The sequence below is a fragment of the Coturnix japonica genome, chromosome 2 (genome assembly GCF_001577835.2).
Source record: "Coturnix japonica isolate 7356 chromosome 2, Coturnix japonica 2.1, whole genome shotgun sequence".
In the NCBI taxonomy this organism is placed as follows: Eukaryota; Metazoa; Chordata; class Aves; order Galliformes; family Phasianidae; genus Coturnix; species Coturnix japonica.
The window spans coordinates 27568814-27583203 of NC_029517.1; the positions used below are offsets into that span (position 1 = coordinate 27568814).

At 42.8% G+C, this 14390-nt stretch overlaps 1 protein-coding gene across 5 annotated transcripts in view; it reads left to right on the forward strand.

Annotated features, from left to right (window-relative positions):
• The first annotated feature begins 12000 nt into the window (after window positions 1-12000).
• The window catches only part of ITGB8 (integrin subunit beta 8), a 51005-nt gene continuing 48615 nt past the window's right edge, over window positions 12001-14390 (forward strand). For 2 of the 5 annotated variants that reach the window (XM_015853795.2, XM_015853797.2), the window contains exon 1: window positions 12914-13114. In XM_015853795.2, coding sequence (XP_015709281.1) covers window positions 12985-13114 — 130 coding nt within the window. In that variant the 5' untranslated portion in view covers window positions 12914-12984. Of the gene's footprint in view, window positions 12053-12913; window positions 13115-14390 lie in introns of those variants that run through there. The other 3 variants (XR_001553113.2, XM_015853798.2, XM_015853799.2) reach the window with 2 other exon arrangements.

Here is a 14390-nt window from a genome sequence, read left to right on the forward strand (position 1 = left end):
CAGGAGAGCCTTGCTTGTACCTGAAAATTCTGAAATAGTGGAAATTCAGCTTACACCTGTACCTAGCCATTGACATGGATGCACAGAAAATACAGAATGTAGGAAAATAAATAAATAAATAATACTGAGGCAGAGGGAAGAAGAATCAGATCTTCTTCCCTAATAAATAATCACATACTCAATGAGACCATATGCATTTGCAAGCATTCACAAGGAAAGATTCATTTTCTAATGCAAATCTTGATTCCTCTGAGAAACTGTCCTTAGGGACACAGAAACAGAACAGAGCTGGGTGCTCTATAAGGACGCTTTTCTGAAAGCACAAGAGTTCTCCATTCTCCAGCATAAGACAAACAGAGGAGGCAGAAAACCCACATGAGCAAAGACCTGCTGGTCAAAGTGAGGCATAAGAAGGAAATATATAGGATGTGGAAGCAGGTATGGATGGTCTAGGAAGAATGTAGAAATGCTCTCTGGTTGTGCAGAGATATGCATTATCTCTTAATTAGAAAAATATGTATTTGAAGATTGATCTATTCAGTGGATAAATAATCAGTTGGACAGTCACAGCCAGAGAGTTGTGATCAGCAGCTTTAAGTCCCAGTTGGAGGCCAGTCATGAGTGGACTTCCTCAGGGGCCCATCTTGGGGCCAGTGCTCTACAACATCTTTGTTGATGAAATACACAACAGGATTGAGTGCACTCTTAGCAAATCTGCTGACAGCACCAAGCTGAGAGGTGCAGTTGACACAGTACAATGAATGGAGGCCATCCAGAGTGACCTGGATAAACTTGAAAAGTGGGCATATGAGAATCCAATGAGATTCAACAAGGCTAGGAGCAGGGTCTAGTTCTCGGGTCAGACCAAGCCCAGATATGTATACAGACCAGGAGAAAAACTCATGAGAGAAGCCCTGATGAGAAAGGCATCCTGATGGATGAAAAGACGGCTGTGAGCCAGCAGTGCACTCCTGCATGCTGCCAACTGTAACCTGGGCTGTGTCAGAAGTGGAGTGGCCAGCAGGAAGAGGGAAGTGATTGTTCTTCTCTGCTGTGCCCTTGTAATGCTGTATCCAGGCATGCAGTCCCCAGCTCAAAAAAGATGCAGAGCTGTTGGAGTGGGTCCAGAAGAGGGACACAAAGATGATCAGAGGACTGGAGCAACTCTCCTATGAAGAAAGGTTAATGGGGTTGGGCTTGCTTCATTTGGAAAAAGGGAGGCTTTAGAGAGACCTCCTTGCAGCCTTGCAGTACCTGAGGAGAGTAGGAGGGAGACCATCTTTTTACATGGTCTGATAGTGATAGGACAAGGGGAAGTAGCTTTAATCTAAAATAAGGAAGATTTAGCTTAAATGGTAGGAAAACTTTACTCAGAAGGTGGTGAGTCACTGGCACATGTTGCCCAGAGAAGTTGTGAATGACCCATCTCTGAAGGTGTTCGAGGACAGGTTGGACAGGGGCCTGGGCAGCCTGATCTAGTGGATGATAACCCTGCCTAGAGCAGGGGGTTGGAATTGAATGATCTTTGAGGCCACTTCCAACTTAAGCTATTCTATGATTCTAAGTAAACTAACCTTGTTTGTCACTGAATTATTATTCATTTAAGTTAGACTTGATTTTTAAGAATCAAGAGGTACAGGGTTTTTAAGGTACAGAATTAGTGTGAACAATTACTTGTCTCACTGGTAAATCTGGATGTTTGTGCAACACATATGCAGGTTTCTGGTACAGAAGTGTTGAGTACTTTATCCTATTTGTGGGATGGTGAGAAGATGCATACTGCATTAAACTAAATAGGTAAACAATATGATTTGTAGCTACATGTGATCATTAATTATGTAAAGAAGAACTTGAGGAAAGGTTAAATAAACAGATAACAGATAACATTTTCTGTTTATTAAGCCCCATCATACACAAGTTCCACTTCAAGAAACAACTTCATGCAGTTACTTGTAAAAACAAGGATGCATTTTCTTCTCTAATAAAAGTCTCTGGAGTCCACAGCTTCTTTCAAAAGAGTTATATCTTCATTAAGAAACGTGTTGACATCTCTAGACATCTTAGTATCATATTGTGATAATATACTCTAAGTCTACCTTATGATAAAACAAGAAAAAGAAAAGCTTTCACAATGCTTTGCATTAGCATGACAAGGGGGAAGACTGAGATAGTAATTCTGAAGCTGTCATTCCTGAAGATACACTTTGAAAAGCCACCTTTGGAAACACAGAATGGCACATCTCACATTGCCCACAAGAGCTGCAGAGGTATTCCTGAGCCTGAGAGAGAAGTAATGCCACTTTTACAGTGATTTGCCATTAGGAGTAAGATATTAGGCTTTATGGTGCAATTTTTAGACTACTTTAAATGTAAAAGAGGATAGCAGAATAGCAACAGGTCACAGAGTGTTTTCAGGTACACTCCCATGTTTCCAGATATGGTCAGATTGAAAAAATAAATAAATAAAATCACCTGCATGAAATTTCTCCCACGTTGCTTTTGGATTGATTAGAAATTCATGCTTTTAGATTTGCCACCTGTAGCAGTCCATAAACCACACAACTAATAAATCTAGGGATTGATACTGTAGCCCTTGGCTGCCACCTAAAGGTTTCATGTACTTCTCTAGAGGAATAACATCAGGCTACATTTGTTTGTTTGGAATGCAAAATGCTTGCGTACTAACATTACAGGAAGCCCCTACAGTCACTGTTGCTGAAAGAGAATAAAGGGGAAAACAACAACAAAAACAGTAAACCAAACCAAAGCAAACAAACAGAAAAAGTTTGTTCAGCAGCACTCCAGAAAGAATAATTTCTTGCATATGTTCTGGACATGGAAGCCAAATTATAGACTAAGAACAAAATAGTATATGTTGCTTGGTTTCAGAGAAATGAAGAAATCTAGAATGAAAAACAACACAGAAACAAAACACCACTAACAAAGAAGCGCAACCCACTGAGCTGAGCAATGGATGTCTCCAAAGCAAAACTGAGTGGTGTTCTCAGCCAGCATTTGGGTAACACAATGGAGGAAACATGCAGTTGAGTAAGTCTTATGCCCTGGATTCTACTGTCCAGGCACTGTTTAGAAACGCAAGGTACCTGAAGATATCTGGAGCTCAAATGGAGAAGAAGACTGGCAACTGACTCCTTTCTGCAGTATTCTGCCCCAGTTCTCTGGATGTTTCTACCTATAATTCCCATCAACTCACTTTAAGTCATTGTTTCTCATTCACAGAGTGGATAATACTGACATCTTTCACTGCTGTTTGAATGTTATAAAAAATTCCATTTCAATAAAACATCAAATTTATGTGCATACATTAGGAAACCTTTTTCTATTGGATGTATATACTCAGAATCATAGCACTACACATTGAACATTATGTTTTGTTCCTTGTATAAGCAGAACCTTGTCAATAATTTTTGGTAGGCTGTTGAATAAATACAGTGTGAAAATCTGAACAGGAGGATTCTGAAGAGATGTCGCCATGCACACTCTTCCAGAAGCAACATAAAACACTCTTTTCAGTGTAGAGTAGTGTCAATAGTTTTTCGTACTTTTTTATCATTTCTAATTCTGTGTCTCATATCTCAGAGCACAAACAGCAAAACATAGAACAAAAAGAGTAGGAAAGACAAAAATATATGGTCATAAGTTTAAGAATTTCTGAACAACAAAGAACAAGTCTCGGCTATTTTGGTTTTAAAGCTTAATCCTGATTCAAATATCCATCTTCATCCTGGCTTTCCATGTTCTGCTTTATTTTCATTTTACTCCCTCCCCCTACAGAGGTGACACCTCCCATGTTCTTATAGAGAAGTGGACAGACCAGTTGACAATGCTGCACTGAAAAATAAACCAAGAGTCTACAGAGAACCAGTGGTTTCCACCCACACATGGGAATAAGCTTAGTGACAGTATAATTTTGGCCCTGTTGTAAAAACGAAAACACACAAGTCATCAGTAAACTTATAACTCTGCATTTTTGAATTGTGCTCATAGTGTAGTTGTAGTGTTTCTCAGGAGACAGTTAACAGCTCAGAGCAAACAATCTACTTATTCTCTTCTGCCACATTGAGTAGTCTATATGTCTTTGCTTTCCATAACATACATATATATTTCAGCTTATTGCCTAGATCACATCTTGGGAGATTATGACATCCTATGGCATTTATTATTATGACAGGTTGGGCCTAAGTAACTTGCATGTCACTGGTATTTGAACTGCTTACGGTGCTGGCTCTTCTTTTTCACTTGTGTTTTACACACATACTTCTCTGTTTAGTGTGGTGGAATTTTAGTTTAATTTTTTTGTGCAATTCATGCTTGTTTGAGAGGTAATTACTTGAAACTAATATTTTGAGTTCCATTTTCTTCCAGGTCCTTGTCACAACTTTGCTCTATGACATTAGCTTCTATCTTCTGCTAAAGCATACTTTACCCTTAAAATTTTACGTGTTGTTCATCCAGACTCGAGAGTTACTGAAACAGCTGTGGGATTCACTATACCTCACTAGCATTTAGGGGATATTTATAGCAGAGTGAATTGCCTGCAGAAGAGTAGACATTTAGAAGACTGATAGAATTAAAACTGAGAAAGAATTATAGTGATTATCGTTTCTGACCTCCTATATTAAATAGGGTATATAACTTCACCTAGTAATTTCTCCATTAATCTTAACACTTCCGTTTGATCTATAGCCAGTCTCTTATGCAACCATGAAGTCTTGAATTAAAGACCACAAGAGATGGAAAATGCTGCCACAAAAAAGTCTAATCAGAAACATTTTTCATCAAACATAATTAAGGCTTACTAAATTACTTTGCAACCTTTATTTCCCCTTATCTTCCAGTGTTCATTAGCGTGTCATGTTACACAAGTACTGTTTGGGAAAGTAACATATTAACTATGCTCTAAAGGAATAAATTACTTGTTTTGGCTGTAAGTTAATCATGGAAAGTATCTCTATTTGAGATAATGATAAGGTCTGGCCAAACCCTAAGGTACCTGTGTGCTCCAGCCAAGTATATGCTACCACTCTGTCTTTAATTTTGGTCCTCAACTTATACCAACTCTTTAAATATTGTTGAACTAATGAATTATGCTTAGACTGACTCAAATATGTCCGGAAGTTCTTGTCTAAACAGAGTGATACTGGAGTCTTAGCAGTACGTGAATCCTGTTATCTCTTTCATACTTTATCCTGGTTTCAGTAATGGTTGGTATGAGATCTCAGAATCACAGAATGAAAGAATGGTTGAGGTGGGCAAGGCTGAGTCCACCTGGCCCAATCCCCGTGCTAGCAGGGACGCACAGAGCAGGGTGACCAGGCACATGTTCAGGAAGCTTTTGAAGTCCTCCAAGGAGGGAGATTCCATAACTCAAATACTCCAGCAAGGGTAGAAACTGTGTTTAAAGAACATCATCACTGCATGACAGCAGGGAAAATTGCTCTGCATGCCCAGAGAGCAGTTGTTTTTTGTTCTAAATAACTGAAGTTCATCTTCTTAAAGAACTTTTATCCTGGCTATTGTAAAGGCACATGAAGCTCATATAAATATCTAATCTATTTTTAAATCTTAAGTTCTTATCTTCAGCCAACAAATTCCACAAGTTAATTATATATTATTTGAAACGAATCTTAGTTTTATTACAGCATGAAGGAAAAAAACAATAAAACCAATAATTTCAGCTCTTCTGGATCCTGGAATCAGACAAGGGAAGATTTACAGTTATGTACAAAAAATCTTTCAGAAGTAGGGATATATTGTGTGAGGCACTGCCTGAGCTTACATCTTCCTATACCAAAGTGATAACAAACTAAGGATAAGCACGATATGAGAGGGGAGGAGATAGGTATGTATACAGACACATATTTGAATTAATCACAAAAATCAGTAACCTTTTCTTTCTTTTTCTTTTATTTGACTGTTGTTGCTGTTTGTTTTCTAAATGCTCCCCATCTGCCCCCATTCTTTCTCAGCTTGGCCATTAAGTATTTCATGATTTACTTTGGTTGTCATGGTAGCAGTGAGTCTTAAGCAGGGGTTTGGTGAGAGAAGAGGTACCCTGAAAAATATCTCACAGAGAGCATCCTGGCTGTAACGTGCACACCACATTTTGAGACTAAGGATAAGAACAGACAAAATCCTACCAGAGAGGCTGAAACTCTTTGATAATTCTGGAAAAACACACCCTCCCCATTCCTGTTCCCCACCCCTCCCACTTCCCCCTCTGCCACGCACACACAGCTTGCCTTTGGGATTTTTCCATTCATTGGCTACCGCTCAATGCACCAGATTTAGCAGCTTAACTAGGGACAGGAGAAATGATTTGTAGTCATCCATCACCTAGTCACATACTTATGCACTGTTAGGATACTTCTGAGTCTGATCTATAAAGGCTATGCTGTGCTAAAAATGAACATTAATTTTCTGTTTAATAATCCTAGTTCTGCTTCTAAACCACAACTTAACTTTTACTTTCAACCTCTAACACTTAATTTCCTCAATAGATTCTCACAAGGGAATCTGATCTTTGAGAAATAAAACAAAATATTTCCTGCTATTTTACCACAATATCTTACCTTTTTCTTTCTACCAGTTCCTTGTAAAACATTACATAGGAAACCTCTGGGAAATACAAGTGAGCTAATGGTGCTTATCTGGGAATTTTCTCTGAAAACTTTCCAAAATCTTGTCCAGCCTTCTGTGTTATTACAGAATATTTGATCTCCCCCTCTGGTAACCCAATATCTTAAAGCCTGAGGACAGAGAAAGGATGAAATCACAGTGGAAAAAAGATGAGGGAGAAACTTCCAGCACTGCTTGAGATAGTTGCATCAGGAATCAGGACCTTGGAGGTCACTGGGGAAGTGAGAGAAGCAGACGGGGGGAGATGGGGAAAGAAAGGTGCCTGCAAAGCATCTGAAGATGCACCTCACATGATTGAAAAGGAAATAACCAACAGAAGGAAGAGTCAAAATAATTTTAAAGCAGGTGAGGATTAGAGCAAAATGGGAGTAATAGTCCTCAATGTGAAAATATATAAATAAATATATAAAATAAATATATAAATAAATATATATATATATATATATATTGAGGAAAAAGAAAAATAATATATAAAAAAAAGCTGAGTTGTAACACAGTCACTTGACTGGCAGCTAAATAGTTGTCAGCAGCAACTGGAGATTGCACACCTCTTTCAAGTACCAGAGAGAAAGAGCACAAGGAAAAAGATGGAGGCATAAGAAAGAAAAATGTATGGAGTGTCAGAGTAATGTGGATAGTTTCAATGAGTAATATTTTTTAAAAATCTGGTTGCTGAAATTTACACTGTTGCATCCTTGTAGAAATGAAAATATTATTTACTTACACCACAAACTGGCCTTTGAAATGTGCAAGGGCTTCTCTGAAAGTAATGTCTCCTGTTCTATAATGTTGGGCCGTGACATTAGAGGCATCAAGCTGACACAGAGATTGAACCTTCCCACAAGTATTCCTCTATATGTTGTTGCTGTGTGACAGATGGCAGCAGAGGGGCAGTCCAATAAAATGGCATCTGACATGGAAGTGTGGATGAAACAAAGGTGGGTAACTGAATTCCTCCATGTGGAAAAAATGGCACCCACTGTCATTCATTGACTCTTGCAGAACATTTATGGAGACCAAACAGTGGATTTCAGAACAGTGAGGTGATGGGTGGTGCATTTCAGCAGAGGTGAAAGTGACGTGAAAGATAAGCCATGTTTCAGATGTCCATGAAGTTTTTACAAGTACAGCATTCAGGGTCCTGTTCATCACTAGCAAAAAATGCACAGCTAATGGTGGTCACTATGCTGAAAAATGGTGTTTTGTAGCTAAGAACTTGCCCTATCAAATAGTGCTATTGTGCTCTTTGTGTCTGTTGTAGTTACCATGGAAATAAATAGGAGGCATTACTTTCAGAGCAACCCATGTATACTTTCAGCGTTCAGCTGCCTTAGCACCAATGGATTTCACCTACACTGATCAAGAGGAAATCTGTCCCTCACCCATCCTCTGTAAAGCTGGAAAAACATATAGTTAAAATAATAATTCCATTGATTGTTTTGGGTTGGGTTACAGACCTCTGTGGATACAAAACTAAATAAAACTCTATGTTTTTAATTTTCTGTTAATCAGAGAAGGAAAACAGGAAAATGGCACAAAGATCAGTATCACAGGGGCTGGTCTTCTGTCCTTCAGGTAAAAGTCCAGTTGAAATGAAGTTAATGAAATAACTTACCGCCCTTACTGACCTTGTGTCCCGTTCCATCCAGAAATGAAGTTGCAATGCCTGTAAATCTACAATGTGGTATCAGGAAAATATTCATGACAGCATTTAGAAGAACCCCGGGTAAATTTTACACTTTGACAATAGGCCACAAGGGAGCTATTCCATCTGCAGTCAGAAGGCCCTCAAATCACACCACATGTATCCTTGTTAAAAGGAAGAAAATACTTCTATCTGAAAAACCAGTTCCGTCTCATAAAAAAGCAGAGTGGAAGTATTAAAACATCTTAGTGTGAGTGTTCTTTAAAATTCTGCATGTGACAACAATTAAAATGTTCTTGTTTCAGACTACAACTGTTCAACTGAATATACTGCCTTTCTTTCTTTCTTTTTACTTTTTTAATAAATATTTCCAGAAAGAGATTATTAAAGGATTTGAATAAAAAGTCCTAAGCTTTGAGCACTGACTACAGTGCTTTTATGCTTCTTTGTATCTTTGTTGCAATTATTTCTTCTCTTTGCTTGTATTTAGCAAAATCTGCCTACTCTTTCTTAGAGGACAAGGGCATCGTCACTGAGATCTCCTGAATTCTTATTTACAAATCAGCTCCCTGAACTGCAGATGTCCTAGAAAACAAGTATCTGTGTAGAGCTGAAAGTGCTGTTTTTGACCCAGCAAACCCTAAACAGACTGAGAGCTTCCCACCTGAGGTGGTGTTGTCTGTCTCACACAGTGTAAGGTGAGATCATAATTGCATGCTGACCACTTTGAATGAGAATCCATCTGTACAGCAATAATTTTTTTTCCCCGCAATGGTGTGAAGTAGCTTGGGTTTATTGTATTATTACACACACTTGCTTCAGTAGGCTTCTGGCAAGCACTGAAGCGCACAAGATCAGTATCTGGGATTTCTGAGGTATTACATAATGAATTTTTAACACGCAAATATTATTATTTTATTGGTCATGTAAGAAAGGAAGAGAAATGTAACTGTGGTTTTGCAAGTAATTGTGTATAGAAAAGCGGAAGGGAGGGAATATTTCTTGCACATACAGACCAGAAAAAATTTCTTCTTACCATTAAACCCAGCATGCAAACAGCGATTAAGAACAAAAGTTAGACATACTATACACAAATGAAATTAGTATATATGGAAAAACAAACGTGTTATCCCACCTCTCAGTATATAACGTTGCCCAAAGTGTCACTGTCAAGGAGGTCAGTTTAAAAAGGCAATGCTTTGAATGTTGCTAGATCGTCTTATGTAAGTTTACTGAAGTCACTGAAGATGCAAACCCAACCAAGATTTTAAGCCCACATGAACCATCCACGTGAAATCAATGGAAAGTTCAGGATGCACTATAAATATTAAAACACCAGTCTTTTAGACTACTGTTCTTTAAAACAAACCTTTTTTTTTTTATTTTGGCCTTGTAACACATGCATCAGGAAGTTCAGTAGTGTGGACAGGCAAATAAGGTAAATACTAACAAAAAGTAGACTGAAAAATACAGTACTGGGGGTTATTTTGAAAGATAACATTACCAGTTTTAACACAGAGAACTAAGTCTAGAAAAGAGAAAAATGTGCAGTTTTTTACTACTTAATAATATAATAAGATGTACATTCTCTTAAAAAATGGAATTTTGCATCGTACATATATGTTGATATTATAAGTTGTAAAACACCACTGCTCTTCCCTTTGCTGTCTCGGTTTGGATTCTCCCCCATGAAATGGCACGTCAAAGATGGTTGGAATTATTCAGCCAAAAAAGGAACATGGTTTTTGTGAGAAATGCTTTGGGTTTTCTGACCGGCAATAATGAATATTCATGGTAGATGAAACATTTCCAAAATCATTTCCTGAAAAGAGAGGCTATTGGCCAATGTTGTGATGGACTTTTATTTATTTATTTATTTATTTATTTATTTATGGAGCTGTTCAGCTGAATTTTAACTGTATCCAAGGGTGGAGGTTCTCCGACCTCAGTACTTCAAGCATTCATGGCCCTGTGGATAGCACAGCAGACTGACACCTGCACCCAGTTCCAGCATCCTTCATATGCTCCTTGTTCCAAGTCTCTCACATGACGCCATTTCCATGATTCCATTTCTCCATTTGTAAAACTTGAATTACTATCCAAATCCATTGCATAATGCACTCTGAGATGTAGCTTTTATTGTTGCATTAAAAACACTATTTGAACAGCAGTGTATTTAAAGACAACACTGTTCCACAATACACATTTTTTACGTCTCTGGCTTCCCCCATGGGAGGAATGAAGGCAAAGAGGAAAAGCTACATTTTACACAAACCTGTAGAATATTTAGAGCAGTTTCAGTGGCCTTTGCTAGTGTAGGCCTCAGCTACTGGCTCTTTCAATAGCTGGCTCCTTCTTCACAGCTAGTACTGCTGATTTACAGTATTCAGGCTGAATAGTTCTCACTTCATACCGACTTGCTCCTTTGGTTAAGTTCTTGGTGCTTCACTTGCAGTGTGTGTTAATTCTGGTCATATTATTCTCATATTTTATATTAAGATCATCCTTTGTTTGTTTATTTGCTTGCTTGCTTTTTGCCCCGTGATACACTGTAGGTATTGTCTGTCTGCCCAGAATGACAAAAGGATTATCTTCATGAGGAACAGTAAGGACTCAATCTCGTACCAGTTGAATGACTTACGCTTAGAAGTTCACAAGATGTTGATGATAGAGCCACTTGCTAGTAATTTTAATTCTAGTCTGACAAATATATACAGAATATAATGGAGTATTAGGTGTATTCTTCCTCCTAACAACACTATTTAGCCTCTGCAAGCAAAAATCCCTAAGTTTTCTTTCTGCAACTTTTGCTTCTGCTTGGATTTTTAAGACACTTCCTTGAATTTCTCTCTCGTCTTGGTTCCTTTCCAGATGCATTTGAATCAACATGAATTTTCAACATGATGAGATGGGATTTAGATAGCATAGCGCTGAACAGAAGTAAATTGAGTTTAGTTTGCCTGTCACAAATGTACCTCATTTCAAAGAACAGCATCTCGTGGGACAAGTTGCTCATCACCAAATAGTATCTAAAAATTGTAATCTGGGAAATCACGGAGCTTTTAGATCAGGATCACATTTGAAGTCGTGTGACCATCCCTGTGTGTGGTTTTTATTTTCTCAGAGATGATAACCCCAGTGGGGTCGGGCAACTTGAATTAATGACATTCCAAATTAATGTCTAAAATTAAGGATTTCTCCAAAACGAGGCAGAAGAATGAAACAGCATTCAAAAATGCCAGGAGTGGGACCACAGGAGTGCTCCGTTGTCATCTCTTCCACAGAGACCTTGAAGAAACCCAGTGCACCTTCACTTTCTGACCTTTGATGTGCCTGTGATAAACTGCCTTTATCTCAGTGCTGCGAGGCTTAGCACTGGGCCTCAAAACACTGTGATGGCCTTTTATTTGTAAGAACTGTGAGACTGCGTGGCTGCACGTGAATGATTTATTAACATTGTTATTACCCTGGATGCCTCCCCCGGATATTACTTAACATTGCGCACGCTCTGACATCTCTTCAGAAGCACCATAAATGAAGTGAGGCCACAGTGATAGCTATGGCTGGCTCTGCACTCGGGGCTTGTAAATCAGCCACAGCCCCAAAGGGTGACAGAGGAGGCACTGCCACCTGCCTGCACACCGCCCATAGCCCGGGCAGCAGAGCCCAGAGAAGAACGCGATGTCACTGCTGATGGGCCGCTCGCACCTATGCTCGGCGGGGCTTTCCTGACCCGCACACGGCGAGGTACTTTCCGTGCCTCTTAACCTTTGCGTTACTCCCACTTCGCCCCGTGGGGCGGAAACTCCGAACAGAAATCGGGGAGGACGAGATGAGCGACTAAGGGGAGGCCGAGGGGCCGTTCCCGAGCCGCGGGCTGAGGGCTCCCCGCCGGCAGGAGCGCAGCCCCCCGCTCCCGGCCTGCGCCCGCCTCCCCGCGGCGGCGGCTCGACTACGGCCGACGGAGCCGCGGCCGAACAAAGCGGCGCGGCCGCAGTGACTTCAGCGCCCCGCCTCCGCCCGCCCCCACTCCGAACCTGCCCCGCTGCCGTCTCCTAGCAACGAGGGGACCCGCGCTCCCGACGCGCACCGACGGCGCCCCGAGCTGCGGCAGGGCGGCACCGGCCACCGCCGCTCCCCCGCCCCGCGGCGGGTGCTGACGGCGGCTCCGGTCGGGGCTGGGGACGGCGGCGGGCGGCGGCCACCTGGAGGGGGGAGCGCAGCGGGGGCGGGCGGGGGGCGGGCGTTTCCTTGAGGGAGGTGCGGGGCGGGCGGCCGCGCTCCCGCCGCTCGGCCCCGCGCTGCGCCCGGTGCCTCCTCCCCGCGGCCGGACGGAGCGGGCGACCGGGAGCCTGTTGCGCGCCGGGCTGGAGGCAGATGGAGGCGGCCGCTCTCCGCGTACGCCCGAGGCCCTGCAGCCGCCGCTGCTGCTGGGAGGGAGCCGCCCTCGGCGGGGTGCGGGGGCGCGGCGGGCGCTGCCCCTGAGATGCTGCGCTCCGCGCCCGCCCCGCCGCCTCCCCGCGCCCTACCTGTGCCGGGCCCGCCGCCGCCGCCGCCCCTCCCCCGGCCCCGCCGCCGCCGCCGCCGCCGCCCCCGCGGGGGCCGGGACTGAGCGCGCCGCGCCGCCGAGCCGCGGCCCCGAGGAGAGGGCGAGGGAGCGGCAGCGGGATCGGCGCCGCATGATGTGGGTGCCGCTGCTGGCGTGCCTCACCGCGGGGATCGTCTCCGTGCCCAAGTGCCAGCGCGGCCCCGGGGCTCTCCTCGGGGCGGTCCGGCTGCTAGCGGCCGTGCCCGGACTCTGCCAGCGCCGTAAGTTGCCGAACTGTTCGCCGTGCCCTGCCCGAGCGGGACGGCCGCTGCGGGGCCGAGGGGATGGCCGGGCGGCTACGGGCAGGTGGGGCGGTGGGTACCTACGGAGGGGTATGGGAGGGCCGGATCGGAGCTCGCGTCCGGCTCTGCCGGAGCTACCGGCACGGCACGGCTGCGGGGAGCCGGGAGGTGGAGGGGCTGCGGCCCCGGGGCTGGTAGGTGATACGATAAGCGCTCGGTTTGACAGCGAGGACTAAACATAGGCATGAAGTTCAGGGATACTGTTTTCCTCTACCTGCTCCAATCGGGGCGCGCTGACAGCCCGCTGGCACCAGCGGTGCTGTTGGCTGTGGAGCTCAGGTAAGAGTGGGGGACGCTTCGAGTTGCGGGCGGGCTTCTCAAAGCTCTGCCGTCAGATTAGGCCGAGGATCCTGTGCAGACGCACCTCTTGTGTCAGACAGCTCTCAGGTTAGTCCCGTGTTTCTCCAAGGATCCGGCTCCACCAGCAGGGACCAAGAGGCAGATCAAGTCCCCAGCCACCTTCCCTTTCTTTCCTTTCCCTTTGTGGACTAAGTGCATATTCCGTGCTTAAGCCTGGATTTAATTTAAAATATTAACTTGTAACCTTTAAAAATAAGATTTGTAATGGGAACAATGCATTAGTCTTAAGTTCCTCCCTACATATGTGACAAATTCATGCCTAATTCAGTGGGATTTGCCCAGTGCTTTTAAAAACAATGGAATAATTTGTTGAGTTTTACAGAATAATTTATTTTGCTCTTTTGGCTTCATAGTTAGAGCTCAAAACCAAAATAAATGTCAATAGGAAAAAATAAAATATAATATTATTAAATGTCTTATGAAACATGACAGCTTTATCCAGCATTCCAGATTCTTTTCTATGCAGTGTAATTGAGTTTGAAGACTAATTGAAACTTTATGGAGAGGAGAGCTCTGTGCCTTAGTGCACAGTCTGGTCTGCTTGCTCCTGGGTGCACAATAATGCAAATAAGGATGAGAACAGCACGGCATAGGTGAAGACTGTGGGGGGGCTTTTGCTCCACAAGATGCTTGCTTCCTTTATTGTGCTTGACAGTGAAAATGCACATGGGTGGTAAGTTGTGGGATACTTGTTTATTGTGACAACAGCTTCCATGTCCGGCAGTCTGCAAGCTCTGATAGATCTTGCTCTCTTCCCCTGTATTTGAAACTACTGCTAATCTGTGAAAGCTGAAAGTTGCACTGAATTCTTCCTTTCCTCCTTAATCACTTTATG